We start from the raw sequence: 16,777 nt of genomic DNA, 5'->3' as shown, positions 1-16,777 counted from the left end.
AGGAGAGCACTGATAAGGGCTGGTGCCAGAAGCATTCTTTGAATTCCTTGAAATTCCCCAGAAGACAGTATTATTATTCAGGAGCTGGGTAGAGTGGACAGGTGGAACAAGGAAGTTGACCTATGAAACACTGTGAAGGGATATGAGGGAAGAAAGCCCGTACAGGAGGGGGCATGGAAAATGCAGCTACTTGGTGTGGGGAAGAGAGTCTGAGCCAGTAGGGATGGTGATAAGATTTAATTCTGGAGATTTTACACAAACATCTCAGCATTAGTGAAACAGCTATTGTGGGGATTTGTAGATAACAATAGTAAGATTTGACCATGGGGAAAATAGTTTCCTTTTTTCTAATTTTGCCCTTTGGGACAATACTTGCTCCAGGCCAGGTCATCAATAGCTCTGTGTGTGTTCATGTGTATATATTGTACAGTATACACAGGTTGGCCAAGAGAATTTCCAGGCCCCTGGGCAATGTGGGGGAGCAGTTCCCACGCTCCCAGAAGGGGTGGACCCCAACGCCACCTCACATTAGCCTTCTGAGCCACCCACAGCACTGTGTAGCACTGGCGGGGATTTAAAAGGCCATGGACTCCGGCGTCTGCTGCTGTAGCAGTGGCAGTGGCTGGGAGACCCAGGCCCTTTAAAACTGCGGAGCCCCAGGGCAATTGCCACCCCTTTGGTAGAACTGTTTAGACTTCTAGAACAGTGTTTCTCAACCTTTTTTTTTTATAAAGTACCCCTTTAAATATATATATATGTACCCCCAGTACCTACAGTTTTCAGACACAATTTTTTTCTACTGTTGCAACACATTTGTTTAAACAACTTAATCGTAGCCGGGTGGGCAATGACATTTTTAGGTGTAGAAAGTACAAAAATAATAAATCATGTAAAACTGAAAACAAAAATTCAGTTTTCTCCCAATTTCAGTTGTGTTGACGTACCGCCCCAAACTTCTCTCAAATACCCCCGAGGGTACTTGTACCACTGGTTGAGAAACACTGGTCTAGAACACCTTTTAACATCATCTTCATTATGGGCCAGAATCTCCAGCTGAGTTATAGCCCTTCTGCACCATTTAGGTGCTACAAAAGGAGTTATAATCCAATTGCAAACACTCAGCAGAGAATTCATCTGACAGAGGCTCCTCTGCACTATAGTCAGGCCCTCAACTTCTGGTCTCCAGGCCCTCTTCCTGGGAAAGAAGTGTGTCACAAATGAGGATGACATCTGGTTGAGCTGTGCTCTGCTACCACACATCTCTACTGCTATAGGGTCCATAAAGGATCCATCACTGTCATACACTAGTGCTGCTAAGAAGCATCACAAAGTGACTGTGGACCTGGGATCACTACAAAAATCATGGAGACAGAATCAACTTCCTGACAGACATACCTGAGCCCATCCCCCAGTACTTAGGTGCAGGAAAGCATTAAGCCCTAAATGTGAAGCATTGCTAACATTTATGGTAGTAATTATTTAAATAGTCAACATTTATTATCTGTGGTACTCATGGTACTGTTTCCTTACACTAGGAATTGGAAATAATTGTAGTAACCATCCAAAATTGCTGGCAGTTTAAAAAGGGCCATTATGTACTCTCCAGAGTCCAATTCCTCGAAGCAATGTCCAAACAGAATTTGGCTTAAACTTTCTAGTCAAGTATGTAAGAACCAAATCCTGATCCCCTTAAAGCTGGCTAGAAAGGCAACCATCATGGAGGAGTCCTCAAGTAGTACAGAGCAGCCATAGGTGGCTTTATCCCCTTCTCTCCAGGCCCTGCACCAAAGGGATACTCAATGGTGAGAATAGACTCTTGGAGGTTTACTGCAACAAGGCAGTTTGGATCCAGGACTGAGGGAACAGACAGATGTCAGAAAGGCACCTTTGCTCCCCGCTCTCAGCTGTGCAAGAGCATTTAATCCTTATATTCTACATACCAATCTGAATAAAGATTCTGTAGTTTTTATGTTTCCTAATAAATAAACGGAAGAAAAAGAGGGTTCCTGATAACTTTACTGTCAAGAAGAAATATTTTTAAAAACCCACGAAAATCCAAGACTCTGTACATAACATTGTAACAGAGAATTACAGATTTCTGCCCTTTTTAAACAAATAATTATGAACATTTCTTTTGTTATCCATCATCTTGCCTGTCTCTTTCTTTTGGCTATTTCAACCTGAGCTGGATTTCTCTGTTTGTTGCACGCTGTCATGGGTCATGCTGGACTGGGAATTTTCTAACCTTCGTTATGCCTTACACATGTTTGAAATCACTGTATCCACTTTTCAGTACTTTTATTAGTTGTCATGAAGACCATTAGAGGTATTAGAATTGAACAAATAATTCACAGAAAATAATTTAATCAAACAATGTCACATTTTTTTCTTTTCACAAATTTTTTACAAGTGGATAACAAGTTTCTCAAATGTAAATTAAAGTGAGCCACCAAATGCTTTCTTTAACCAAATCTGAATTTGTAGATCACGAACAATTCATTAACAGTGTTCAATACTAGAATGGGAAATGTTGTTTGCACACATATTGTAGATAACATTTCCATTCCCTGACTGGAAGAGCATAAATTTTAGAATCAAGTTTCTATGAAAAATATTAGAATTTTACAAGTTTGGAAGCTGTTCTCCACAAGTAGTTTCTAAATACTAATTTAAAATTAATTGTCTTCATGAAAATGCCAGGCAGTGAACTTCTTCAATAGAGAAACTTAAGAAAATTAATGCAAAGGAGACACAAATATATCCAAAGCAAATTCATTTATTTTATTTTATTTAATACTCACAGAAGACATTCAAGCCATTTGCTCAGCTTTGATAACTATATTGCAGTTCTATGAATAGGTGAGAAAATGGAACCTTTATGCTTTCTGGAAATGTATATATTTAATTTATTAAAATCTCAATAATTAAGATAATTAACCACAAATAAAACTTCAATGCTTACAATTATACAATGCAGTCATAATACACAAGCATCCTTTGCTCATTCTCCTTACCTTACAGGCAAGGTTCTGTCTCCTTTCCTTCTGTCCATCTCTCTCTGAGGAACAGGATACCAGCGAAAATTAAGTTTCCAGTTAAAGCCTCCATAAGTCATGTCTGACCCAGCCATGTATTCAAATGTATCATCGCTGATCACATCAATGATTGGACAAACAACAGTTTTTCTATAAGAAAAAATATTATTTTTAAATAAGAAATTTCAACTTTAACACATATTAATAGGCTAGAGACCTCTTTCTGTCGTGGCTTCTCTGCATATGAATCAAGACCCTCACTACAGTTTATATACTGGAAACAAGATTGTGCAAAAATTAATTTACTCGGGTTCACATTTTTTGCAAATCCCCATTTTTGTTTATAGAGGCTTGCACTCCCTGAATTTCACTCCAGGTTCAACCCTCCCAATTTCAAATCATAGCCAGCTTTAAGCTATCAGATTTCAGGACTAATTCATAGTAATCAAATAGGAGGTCCCTAGAGTTTCCATGCAAATGCATTAAGCTGATACAAATTAGGTCAAAAATTAATTTAGGTTGACTCAAACCTCAGCAAATCTGTGGTGAGTTTCAGATTTGGAATAAAATTTGAAATTGTAATGAAACATTTAATTTTAATTTCATCACTTACTCTTTACAAATATTTTTCCATGACTTCTATACATATTTCCACCCTTCAGTGCTCTATTATGGAATGCATAATTGACCTTTAAACTGATGTCCATGTTAACAATGTCAACTCAGAAGTCCAAACATGGTACAGATGATAGAACTGTCCATACACAGCATAATCTGTGCATCTACTTGAAGTACCAACTCTACTTGCAGTAACATTTCTCAGTGTCTTCTGTATCAGTATGAGTCCTAGCTAAAGAGAATCCCCACAGTTAAGACAGCTTTTCAAATTCACCTAAATTTTGCTGATGCTATGGCAAGCTGACCGCTGTAGCATATAGCTTTAACTTTCCTGCAAGAGGTGCTGTACGTTGTAGTTTTATCCCCAGTGGGATAGCTATTCTCTCTGCTATGCTTGATGTTTTTTATCAGTTCATAATTTGTAACACTGTTTGTAACATGAGTCACAAAGCTTAAACAGTAAAACTCCCTTGTATAGTAGAAACATTGTAGTTAAACTTTAAAAGATACAAGTGGTACACCACAATCTAAAATACTGTTCATTTCCCTAACACTCCAATAACAGCTGCATAAAAATTATTGTAAACAATTAGTAAAGTATATTATATTAAGCTGAATCCCTAAGGCTACAAGAGTCGGCTTTCCTTCTTCCCTCTTGTGCATCTGGTGGATAAATTCCGGCTGGCAGACCAAATCTGGTCCACTAGGGTTAGCTCCTGTCACCATTTCAGACTGCTGATTTCTATTCCCATACACAGATACCCCCCTCCTTCAAGGAAGGGATATTGCTGCATTTCGTGCCCCAAGAGCAAAACAAAACTACTATTTGTAAACTTTCCCCACACCTTTGATCACCACATATTTGCACAGTTACCCCCATCTCCTTTCCCTATGCCCTATTCTCTGTCGAGACACCCTCCACATCGACCACATGTTGCTCCTTCTCTGCTCAGCTAAAGAAGCTCCTTAGTTGTTACTCTAGCATTCAACTGATGCTGGTAACTGCTTTCCTCCAATGCATACCCTGACCACAGGTCTGCCCTCCTCCGCACAGTTGCTCATGATCCTCCAACCCAAGAGACACTCTGTCCATCTGTAATCCCAGGAGCTACTGTACTGTACTGTAGTGGAGCTAGTGTAGCTAGATGTTGTTGCTCCTCTGCTCTCTGGGTCACTCAGGGATTGTTTTCTTGCAATCCTTCTGTGGTTATGCACTTCACAAAGAGAGGCAAAGAGCCTTTTTTGATCTTGAACACATTTGAGTTTGTAGATAGGAAGGGCCCTCTCTCTCTCTCTCTCCCTCTCTCATACACACACACACACACACACACACACACACACACACACACACACACACACACACACACACACACACACACACACACACACCATTGCTTCCTCAACATAAAATGTAAGTGCATAAAATTTGCATTTTACAATAGCAAAAAGTGATGATAGCAAAGCTTTTGGCTCTGATTTCTGTTTGCAACTGAGGTCTCACTTAAACACATCAGCTGAGCAAGTATACATTGTACTGTCCACTTGGAACACAGGATAAGCATCAATTCCAATTGTTTGTGAGCTCAAAAGAGAAGAAAAGATGGGGACAGTGGATGAATGCACCGCACACATAAGCACTCATTAGCCAAACCAAGATGGCAAGTTAGTTTGCCAACCAAATGTTGAATATGTACCACAGAAATAAAAAGGCATAATTTATTAACAATTATTACCAGCCACATTGACAGAGACACTGTGGCAATAATGATACAATAACTTTTAAAGCATCTTAATCAATTTAAAAATACTTCCTGAAAAATTATTTTGGGGCACAAATGTGAGACAAAATGTACAGAACCATTTTTTTTAAACTAAAAATGTTGTTGGGCTGATGACTTGTTTTCAGTGTCTTCAGACCAAAGAAGATTATTTTCCTAGCCGAGATATAACCATATTGAAAATAAAGGGCTATAAAAGAACCTCTGACAGACCCTTAACAAGAGAGTTGTAACAGATACCGTCATCATGCAGCAGAACATAAATCATTCCTTACCTGTCTTCCTTTATTCTTGCCAGCAGGGGCTCAAGCCAGCCTATAGTACATTCACAATGTGCATCTAGGAAAGTGATGACCTGGCCCTTAGAAGCCGCTGCTCCTCTGAGCCGAGCACGAATAAGTCCTGACCGTTGTTCCATCCTAATAATTTTTACTGGCACTTCCAAATTTTTCACATAATTTTCTAATGAGGACTTCAGAAAATCTGCCATATGCAATTAAAAAATAAAAGAAAAATTTTGGTTCAAATTAGATTCAGTGAGAGTTCAAAATAGAATTCTATGGTTAATACATCATACTGGTCACTCAGAACAATTATTTAAACAATATTTTCATGCATGAACATTGAAAGAACGAAGGCCCTGGAAGCACAAGTCAGGAAATAATCCGAGACATGTTTGATGATTTTCTGAAGAATGAGAGATAAGTTTCCAGGTGCTGGAGGCTTATCTTAGAACACTGCTCACATTCTAGGATTACAATGTAGGCCATGCTGTTATGATCGATGCACTTGTGGTCAATTTAACAAGCCTAGTAAAGACCTGCTAAATCAATCACAGAGAACACTCAGGAAGTCTGCCAAAAGGAGAGAAGTAAGATAAGTTGATGGGAGAGCATCTCCCATCGATGCAGAGCAGTGAATACAGTGCGGTAAGTCAACGTAACCTGTCAAATCCAGCTATGTTATTCACTTAGGACAACTTATCGTGGTAATGTAGACAATAGGGATATAAAAAAGTGATTTTAAAAGGTAACCATTTGACCGCAAAAATCTTAGTGGTCACCCATGCTGCAGGCTCTGCCATATAAAGCTCAGCTTTATACGGCAGAGCCAGCAGCGAAGTCTCCCAGGAAAGCAGGGCTACCAGCCCCTGCTGACTCCACTCCTGAGGGGAGGCTTCATGAAGAGGACAGAAGGCCTAGGAAAACCTTCAAGGTGCCCCTTGCAGTGTTTTTTGACCATTTCCTTCAGGGGACAGGTTTTGACACCCATAGAGAAATCTAGCAACACAGCTGCTAAATCCTGCAGTTGTCATGGTTGGTACAGTGCAGTGCAAATATTTTGATATCCAAAGGAAATACACTGACAGATTTTTTGGCCTTTCATCAGTTCTATTCTTTTAAATTTATTTTTTTAATCACTAACACTGTCAAAAGCAGATTTTTGTTACTGAAAATTGCTTTTTTTTCTACCCTCATATAGCCCCAATTAGTAGTTTACAAAACTATGTGAAATTCAGGCTCAATATAAATTAAACACAAAAACTGTTATTCACCAAAGATTCATCTGAAGAAACTGTTTGAGCATCTGACATTCGGACAGGATTGAAGCTCAAGAGTGAGTTGTTTCCTTGTTAGAAGAGAAATGAGCAGCAGACACAGGATGCCATGAGTGTTTACTTAAGCTGTGGGGCAGCACAACTTCACAGGTAATTAATCAGCCCCACCCAGTCAGAGGCTCAGGGCAACCTGCAAGAAGCTGACTGACTGGGCAGGGCTGATTAATCACCTGTGAAGCTGAGCCATATTCCTCATGATATTCTTTATCTGGAACCATTGCTCCTGCTAAGGTGCACAAAAAATTCTTAAACTGCCCACCACCTCTGGAGAGCTATGCAGCAGGTGGCTGCTCCAGTGGGCGAGGATGGCTGAGACGATGTGGTGAGGGAGCCGCTGCGGTGGGGAACCAGAACCAGAACACAGCCATGTGGCAGGGTTTGTATGGGGAGGAGGCCTGTTTCAGTGGCTGGGGCTGCCATGTGGTGGTGGTGGGGTCGGGGCCTGTTCTGGCACTAGGGACCGGGATCAGGACCTGCTGCATGGCGAGGGAATGTCTGCTCCAGTGACCGGGAATGGGACATGTCGCATGGCCATGGTAAGGGGGCAAGGGTCTGCTCTAGCAGCTGGGAACGGGACATGCTGCATGGCGGGGGGTGTTTTTGCTCCAGTGGATGGGAATGTGTGTGTGTGTGTTCATAAATTGGGTGCTACTGTGGCACACATCCAAACCAGCACACATGACCTTAATATTGGTGAACAGGCCAAAACTCACTTTCTCATGTTTAGAAAATCTTAGAGGGAAACACTGTCTGGAACATTGGAACAAAACTCTAGGTAACAGCTCTGGGTAAACATTCAATCCCTGTCAGACTGTCTGCCAACTACTGACTCAGGAACATCCAAGTCTTAGCACCTCCACAAATACATTACAAACCTTTATGACCAGATGTCCAACACGGTAATTGAAAAGCATCATTATCACTGATCTATTTAATCCAAGAAAAAAAAAACAAACCCCGTTTTTGGAGCTAAGGATCAAAACTCCATTGATATACAATTCCTTCTGTTGTGTTCTCACATGCGACACTAACAAAATATGTAAATCTCTATCAAATTATTATAACTATCCATTAGAAGAGTAGAGCAAGAGTCATACCTCTTTCACTGGCATCATCTACCAAGATCACCTCAGAAAGCAGATTGTGTGGGGATCGGTTTATAACACTGTAAACAGTTCGAAGCAAAGTACTCCAGGCTTCATTATGAAATACTATAACTACACTTGTATTTGGGAGTTCATCAGAGTAGACTTTTGTCTTGCATCTGCCAAAGAGAAAAAAAGAGAGGTTAATTTATTTATAAATTCATTCGTCAGTGTGATGTAACAACAGGACAAGTTATCAAGTTCTGAAAATTGAGCCTCAAGATTGCTGGACAATACACCATTCAGTAGGATATGAATCTCTCTCAACTTTCCCCAGCCACTGTACTCCCACCATGACACCCCTCTCAACCCTAAAAAACCCCAACAAAAATTTTCAGGCACAGGGTTTTTAATACTGTATTCTGGTTAGGAAAAAATCATCAGCAAAAATAATAAGGCTGCAAATAAAAAAAAGTAACCTGATCTCTTAAATGGAGAATTAGCATTTTCATCCAAGAAATAATACAGTGCATACACAAACAAAATGTGTGAATGATGAGTTGAATATCTCAGTTTGGATAAAATGGAACCCAACACTGGGTTAGTTTCTTAAAACTAAAACCTAAAAACAAATATTTTTCAAAAGAAATCAATTTCCCCATTACACTAAGGATGGAAATAAAACTTTTATCTCTATCCTCCAAAAACTTTATTTTTTGTGGATTGATATTATGGAACTCTTAAAAACCAACCATGCCTGGTTTTAGTAGAGGAAATTCACCAGAGGTGTTTTGCAACCTAAAATCAAAATATAGTCTCCTTTCCCCAGCTCTAATATGTGTACCTCACATGCATGGGCAGACACCATAACACTAATAGCACTTGTCAACAAAGCTAAAACTTTAATTTTAATATTTTTAGCATTGCTACTTAAAGCAATCTTTTCGATATATTGATGAATATTAGTTTATGTACTTAAAGTCATTTTATGGCTCTATTTTAATCTTTGTGACCCTAATTTCAAGAAAGCCCTTAAACACATTCTTAACTGTAAGTTCAGTGCTTACCTGAAGTGACCTCCCATCCCTAATTGTGTAGGACAATCCCTAAATGTACATTTTAAGTCCTGCTCTGAATGATTCCAGGATAACATTTGTCCTGCATCCTGTCTGTACCTGCGCGATGTTCAGGGGTGGCACTAGCCTCTTCTTGGTGTATTTATAGAGAGAAGAAGGATGAGGTTGCCCCCCCTCCTCCTCCCAGCACAAGATCCTACCCTACTGCTTCGCCTATTCCCCATGAAGTCCTGCCTCTGCTCCTGGGCAGAAATCAGGACTGGGCATTAGTAAGACCTACCTAGGGAACCCGAGTCGCTGTGGTTCTCCTCATCATCCCAGACATCAACCTCCCCTGGACAGTGCACCTCAAGGAACGGGGGCTGCTCTTGGCCACCACACCTACAGCAAGCAGAGTGTCCAGGGCTCAGCCTGCCTAGTTCTGGCTTCTAACATGGCCAGGGACACCTGAATATGTCCTGTTTTCACATTTTGAAAAGGTGATCTGCTTACCAATCTGGAGGCCTGTCTGTAGCAATGATTTCTACTGCAGGTAAGTACATGTTTAAAGAGGAACTTATAAACATTTTATTTGAAATGTTTTACATCTGAACATTTATGTTAACTTAATGTTACAAGCAGAGAAATGCTTCTGTAGTCTATTGGCCTTTTCTGACTTGGTATGCTCAGGGCCGCTGAAAGCAGGGGTGAACGATTTAAAATCCTGGGGCTGCAGACTACTGGGCTGTTTCCACAGCAACAGCAGCAGCCAGAGCCCTGGGACCTTTATATTGCCACTGGATCCCCGCATGGCACAGTCCAGTTGTTACAGAGGACTGACTGGGGGAAGTGTGGCACTGGCATGGCCTGGGAAGCTGAGGGCTGGCTGTCCCTAGCTCCGCCCCTTTTATCTAACACCCTACCCATTCTGGAGGCCCAGAGCTGGCCCCCCCGCAAACACACACTGCCTAGGGCCCGAAGTCTGTTAAAAGCCCTGGATATGCTCTAATTCTCACACAAGAGCATTGTATCTCTACGGTCCATAGTATTTTAATACTTCCCATGCTGCAGAGAATCTATACAGCTAAAACTGTATGTTGTGTTACCTTCCTAGTATTTGTAGTAGGTTAGTCAGTCAAGTTACTTTTTGATTTAGATGTCAAACTAATGTTATAATTAGGGCACTGAAGAAACATCTAAGGGTCCATATGTGTTCCCCAATACTTTGCATAACTAAACTCAGTAAAACTTTCTTTATGTAAGTTTTTATGTCAATGAGGAAAGAAAGAAAGAGTCACAATGATAGCCTTCAAAATTTAAGTATGACATAGCAAGATAAGAAATATAGAAAAATCCACTGGTTTCCATATTATAGTCAAAATTCCATAATGCACTCTAGAAACTAGAGCAAAGAACCTTTGTTGATTGCTTGTCTTATCCATATGATAAGATCGATTATGGAAGGAGAGTAAAATCAGGAATCATGAAAAATTCACATGGACTGGAAATTGTTCTTCTCAGATTGCACAGCTATGTATAATGTTGCCATCTCCACCGATAGATAATGCCATTTTTAGATAATGCCATTTTTACATGAATCCTGTAAATCTAAATCCTAAGAGATAGGCATCTCTTAGGATTTAGATTTACAGGATTCATGTAAAAATGGCATTATCTATCTGTGGAGATGGCAGTAGTTTATTTTGAGTAACATAAAAATAAGTGATCAAAACACGATCACTCAGAAAGAAAACATTGTTATTTTTGCAAAAGTTAGTAAATGTTTTCTTAAAATCAAACAATGCTCAGTTATCCACCGAAGAGATATTATGGTTGAACTGAATAATTAAATTCAGTCAATGAAGTCTGAAAAGTAAGAATGTCAATGCAGAAGAACACAGCTTTAATTACAAAGTTGGCTAATGACCTCATAATGTAGTAGTTGAAGGGGTTATTTTGAAACTGTTTATTTTTCCTTTAGTATTATACATTGTTCAATATTTCATAAGTGATTGATATTTGAATTTATATAAAATAGATTTGATTATAGCTACTTGAAGCAAACTATTAAAATGAGATCGTGTAGTCTAAACTATTAAATTATTTTATCATGGTGCTATAATGGCAAAAACAATAAGAAAATCATTTCTGTGTTGATTGTCTTTAAAAGAGGTGGATATTTGCAGCATTTTTCTCTTCCGCAGTCTTATAGCATTTTATTTTAATTAACTTCTTTACTAATAATTACTATTCTAAAAACATATGCTCTAGCTCAAATAGACGTTGTTAACTTGATGTAGAAATTACTGGGTGAGGTGTATTGACCTATGTTATAGTGAAAATATTTAGAAATATAAAGTACAGGCAGTCCCCGGGTTACGTACAAGATAGGGACTGTAGGTTTGTTCTTAAGTTGAATCTGTATGTAAGTCAGAACTGGCGTCCAGATTCAGCCGCCGCTTTGCTTCCTCTCCCTGGTCTGTTGGAGACCAGGGAGAGGGCCCCGTTCGTAACTACGGATCCGACATAAGTCGGATCTGTGTAACTCGGGGACTGCCTGTATGTTCATTTATGCTGTAAAATGTGAAAGCTAACTAAAGTAGTGATGTTGTATAGTGATTAATTTGCTAGTTGAGTGGTCGCAAATTCTCTTTAAAAATGCAGAGCAGCAATGGGGGGCATGGATGGGCAGGAAGGCTTGTGCTGACAGCAACCCACGGGACGGGCTGCCACTGCTCTTTTAAAAATGCAGAATGGCAGTAGGGGTGGGGGTTCTGCTGAGACACAAGCGGGACCAGCTGCCGCTGCTTTGTGCCTTTCAGAATGCAGAGAGGCAGCGTGGGGGACCAATCTTTGTTCAACAGCTCTGCTCTGTCCCTTTAAGAGTGCAGAACAGTGGGGAGCGGTAAGGAGGGGAGAGTGATCTAATAGTCGATAGTGCTACCCAGTGAGCTGCTGCTTATCTGGTACTCGACTATTCGTTCACATGCCTAAACTAAACATTTCAAATTTGTCTCCCACACACAAGCAAATATCAGAAAAATGTATTGCCTTCAATACATGTATATAATCCTGCAATTAAACTTTATTTCAATTTTTATACCATTTTCATTTGCATTGTTTAAAAATATTGTGTATTAAAGTTTGTGCTTGAAAATATTGAACAGAAGTTTAATTGGTATAACAAAACTAAGTATAATTCTATTCCTGAGTATCTTTCTAAAATCAACTGCTGGGAGCAGGAAGTAGAGCAATAAGTCATCTCACAGAAAATTGCGAGTACACATCTTAGCAATCAAGCATGACCTTTATTATGGAAAATTACTAATATACATATTAAGGAAGTAAAAACACATTTCTTTATTCAAAAACTGAAAAGCCATCTAAAATAGGCTCATTTGTATCTGGCAAAAAAATACTGGGAAAACCAGGATAAAACCCAAAAATGTATTTTAACAAAGGAATAGAAGAAAAATAATTAAAATGTAGAAAACTAGGTCATAAAAGAATAATTTCCGTCATTCACTTATATTAGCAAATTCATCTGTGTGTAAATTCAAGACGGTTAGTGAAAATAAGAGAAATGTGAAAAAAAATCCTCATGTTAACCAACTTAAGTGGTTTACGGGCCTGTCTCACAGACTGAAAACATCAGAATATATAGATGCATAATACAGACACACCCAGATATACAAAAGGAAAATAGAGAACCCTACAGATAACAAAGTGGTCAACTATATTTCAACATAGTATCATGTTTGAACAATAAAGTATGCAATCATTTATAGAGACACTACAGTGGCCTAAGATAAGAGAGGGACAATTAGCAGTTTGACTGCTAGATTCACACCTGGGACCTTGATCAATATTGTATAATTAATGCATACACCTGTCATTTTGACTTTCTTATTGAATGTGGCTGAAATTTGTCATTGTGTATTATAGTGGTGCGCAACCCCTAAGGGGGTCGCGGATGTCTTTCTGGGGGAGGGGAGGTTGCCATAGCCGCAGGCATGATCTAAGCATTGTGCCGTGCTACTCAAATCCCCTCGGGAGTCACGACACGAATAAAATAAAATATGGGGGTCATGGTTGAAAAAAGGTTGCACACCACTGGTTTATTACAATTGTATAGTTTCCTGTATACAAAACAGACAATGACATTGGTGAACTGTTTAACAAAAACACACAAAAATTAACAAATAATAAATGTTGAACCACGGAAAACAAAGAAAGTCACATGGACAGAGAAATTATGTGTGTGCGCTTTCATTCACTTTCCAGATCAGCTGGGCAGCTTGTATGAATAAATTGTGATGTGTTAGGATTTTGACATCTGAACTTCTCACTAGAGATTATTAAAACTACCCAATTCATTTAATTTAGGTTGCTTGATTTCAATGGAAGTCGTAAACACTGCTACTTTGCCTAAGCTGCAGTATTAAATCATAATTTGCAATATCCCAGTTTTATTTAGGGTGTGTCTACAGGGCCAGGCTTAACTCGAAATAAGCTACACTAATTGAGCAATATCAATTGTGTAGCTTATTTTGAAATTGAAAGCATCCACACAGCTCTAATTTCTAAACAGAGCACTCTTCCTCTAACTTCACTTATTCCTCGCACAATGAGTATTACAGGAGTCAGAGTAAGAAGTCCTCCAGCATGATAGTATTTCAACATTATTTCGAGATAACTGCTTGCTGTGAAGACATGGACTATGTTGTTTCAAATAATGCTAATTATTTCGAAATAATGTTGCTGTGTAGATGTTCCCTTAGGGTATGTCTACACTGCCACCCTAGTTTGAACTAGGGTGGCTAATGTAGGCATTCAAAGTTGCAAATGAAGCCCGGGATATTTAAATCCCGGGCTTCATTTGCAATTTCGAATGCCTACATTAGCCACCCTAGTTCGAAGTAGGGGGCAGTGTAGACATACCCTTAGAGATCAGGTATCTGCCATTAAAGCATTCAGAGGTGTATTTATAAACTGGGCTCTGGGCTTTCTTCTCCGCAATACAGAGGGAAACAAAGGAATAAAAAGAAGGCAGAAATATCCTAAGCAAAGCAGCAGCCCTCTAGCACATTTTACTCTTCTCTCCTTTCCTCTGCATTAGCATGAGTTTGAGGCCCTATACATCTAGGACTGAGGCAGTGTATTTACATGGCATTAGCATTGTCAATCCCAGATATTCAAAAATCATGAGCAAAGCCCAAAAATCTTGGTATTTTTCAAATAAATAATATCTTTTAAGTTTTCCTCTTTTGCATTCTAGTTTTTAAGTATGTATGGTGCACTCAGGACATTTCTGTTTAAATTTTACAGCCATAAAGGCTAGCCACTCACTTCTTTGGTGAAAGATACGGTTTTCATGCAAATCTCGATTCCAGCAAGTGGAGCTTTAAGAAGAACACTAGATATCGCGAGACAACACTATGGCATACTCTCAGCAAACACCAAGAGAATTTCTGAGCAGAAATCCAAGTAATAATTAATGTTATATTAACTTTCCTCCAAAGCCTCAATTTCCAGTTTGAGGGGGACAGTACATCCTGAGGCGGAGAAAACCAGAAACAGCCAGGAGAGTTCTGCATTGTTTGAGTTTGCATTCCTCACAAATCCTGATGCTTCAAGTGAGCTTCCTACTCACCTCCCCATGGGGTTTCCATTCTCCTTTTCTGTTTGGAGCCTGTATTGAAGAATCCCAGAAACTAAACTTTTCAAAGTGTTCAAGCTAGATTCTTGTTTGAACTTCCTGCAGGGCTTATCAGGAGAGACTTGCGAGTGCAGTTGCATGGAACAATATAGCCTTAATACTTATTCCTTTTCATGATATTTTTCTTGATTTATATTTATTGTACAAATTAAGCGCCAGTTGACTGAAAAATCTCCTTGCAACAATGTACAGCAAAGGCTCTCACTTTCTCCAAAGCAGAAACATTCATAACTCTTTGGGCCAACTGTAAAAAAAGACTGTTACCTGTGTGTTTGACATTGCTATGATAGCTGCTAGAATACTCTGTGCAGTTCGCAATTCAAGAAGGACATTTATAAATTGGAGAGTGTTCAGAGAAAATTCATGGAAATATTAGAGAATTTACCGAGGGCTTGATGGATTCTCCATCACTGGTAATTTTTAAAATCAAGATAGGATGTTTATCTAAAAGATCTTTAGGAATTATTTTGGGGAAATTCTCTGGGCTACAAATTACATCAGCGGTCTCAACCAGGGGTACATGTACCCCTGGAAATAAAGTATGCAGAGTTCTTCCAAGTGGTACATCTAAACATCTAGATATTTACTTAGTTTTTCAATGGGCTACATAAAATCTACTAGAAAAATCAGTACAAACTAATACTTCATACAGACAATGTCTTGTTTATACTGCTCTGTGTATTGGAATGTAAGTACAATATTTATATTCCGATTGATTTTATAAGTATACAGTAAAAATGAGTATACACTATTATTGAAAAATTGTTGTGATACTTTTGTACTTTTATGTCTGATTATGTAAGCAAGTAGTTTTTAAATGAGGTGAAACTTGTGGGAATGTAAGACAAAATCAGACTCCTGAGAGGAGTACAGTAGTCTAGAAAAGGTTGAAGAGCCAGTATATTACAGGAAATCTTTCTAGATGACTACAATGGTCTATTCTGGCATTAGAATCTATGAATCTATATGCATGTTGTGTTAGTAGACTGCTATTGACCAACCACTAAAGGAGGATCCAGTACAAACGGATAATGTATTACATAGCATTTTAATCTTTTAACTGATTGAAGATCTATGTGAATTTAGAAGCTTCAGGGGGTAGCCGAGTTAGTCTGTACAGAAAAAAACAACAAATGGTGTAGTAGCACGGATTTCCTCTACCTTCCTGATTTTCTATACCCTCTCTCCCGTCTCCCCTCTCCCCCTTCTACTCCCCCCCTTCTCTCCTATTTATTTTGGGTCTGCCCATCCTAAACTCAAAACTCAGGTCACCTGAAGAAGTGAACAGTTTATTCTGAACAGTTTATCACTCAATTTAATGACATTTTACTCACTTGATACTATATATAGATGTGCAGAAGTTAAAGACCTTTCACTTTATATTGCTGCAATGATTAAAAGGATTCATGTTCTATTTTTTCCCTATTTAAAGGTGCACCGCATCAAAAGAGCGATGAAAAAATCAGCTACTGTTGATCCTGTAATTATAAAACACAAAAGAACCACTCTCTGCTTTCTCCAGGTCATTTACAATGCTTTCAGACAATTAGGAATATACTAGTGATTGAAATGTTTTCCCAAAACATCACTTTTGCTTCTGTAGTTGTCAGGTGTTCCTTTAGGAATATACATGGGCTGCATCTAGATTGGCATGATTTTCCGGAAATGCTTTTAACGGAAAAGTTTTCCGTTAAAAGCATTTTCGGAAAAGAGCGTCCGTGCCAATCTAGATGCGCTTTTCCGCAAAAAAGCCCCGATCGCCATTTTCGCGATCGGGGCTTTTTTGTACAAAACAAATCTGAGTTGTCTACACTGGCCCTTTTGCGCAAAAGGGACTTTTGCCTGAATGGGAGCAGAATAGTATTCCCG

At 39.0% G+C, this 16,777-nt stretch overlaps 1 protein-coding gene across 4 annotated transcripts in view; it reads right to left on the bottom strand.

Moving 5' to 3' along the window:
* GALNT13 (polypeptide N-acetylgalactosaminyltransferase 13) overlaps window positions 1-16,777 on the bottom strand; it is a 338,848-nt gene that overhangs the window by 158,414 nt on the left and 163,657 nt on the right. For all 4 annotated transcript variants that reach the window (XM_075933419.1, XM_075933416.1, XM_075933417.1 and 1 more), the window contains 3 exons: window positions 8,147-8,313; window positions 5,707-5,914; window positions 3,015-3,185 (listed from right to left, as the gene is read on the bottom strand). In XM_075933419.1, the coding sequence (XP_075789534.1) occupies window positions 3,015-3,185; window positions 5,707-5,914; window positions 8,147-8,313 (546 nt within the window). The remainder of the gene's footprint in view (window positions 1-3,014; window positions 3,186-5,706; window positions 5,915-8,146; window positions 8,314-16,777) is intronic.

The sequence above is a fragment of the Pelodiscus sinensis genome, chromosome 7, assembly GCF_049634645.1.
Source record: "Pelodiscus sinensis isolate JC-2024 chromosome 7, ASM4963464v1, whole genome shotgun sequence".
In the NCBI taxonomy this organism is placed as follows: domain Eukaryota; kingdom Metazoa; phylum Chordata; order Testudines; family Trionychidae; genus Pelodiscus; species Pelodiscus sinensis.
This window is presented reverse-complemented; position numbering and strand designations above follow the sequence as displayed.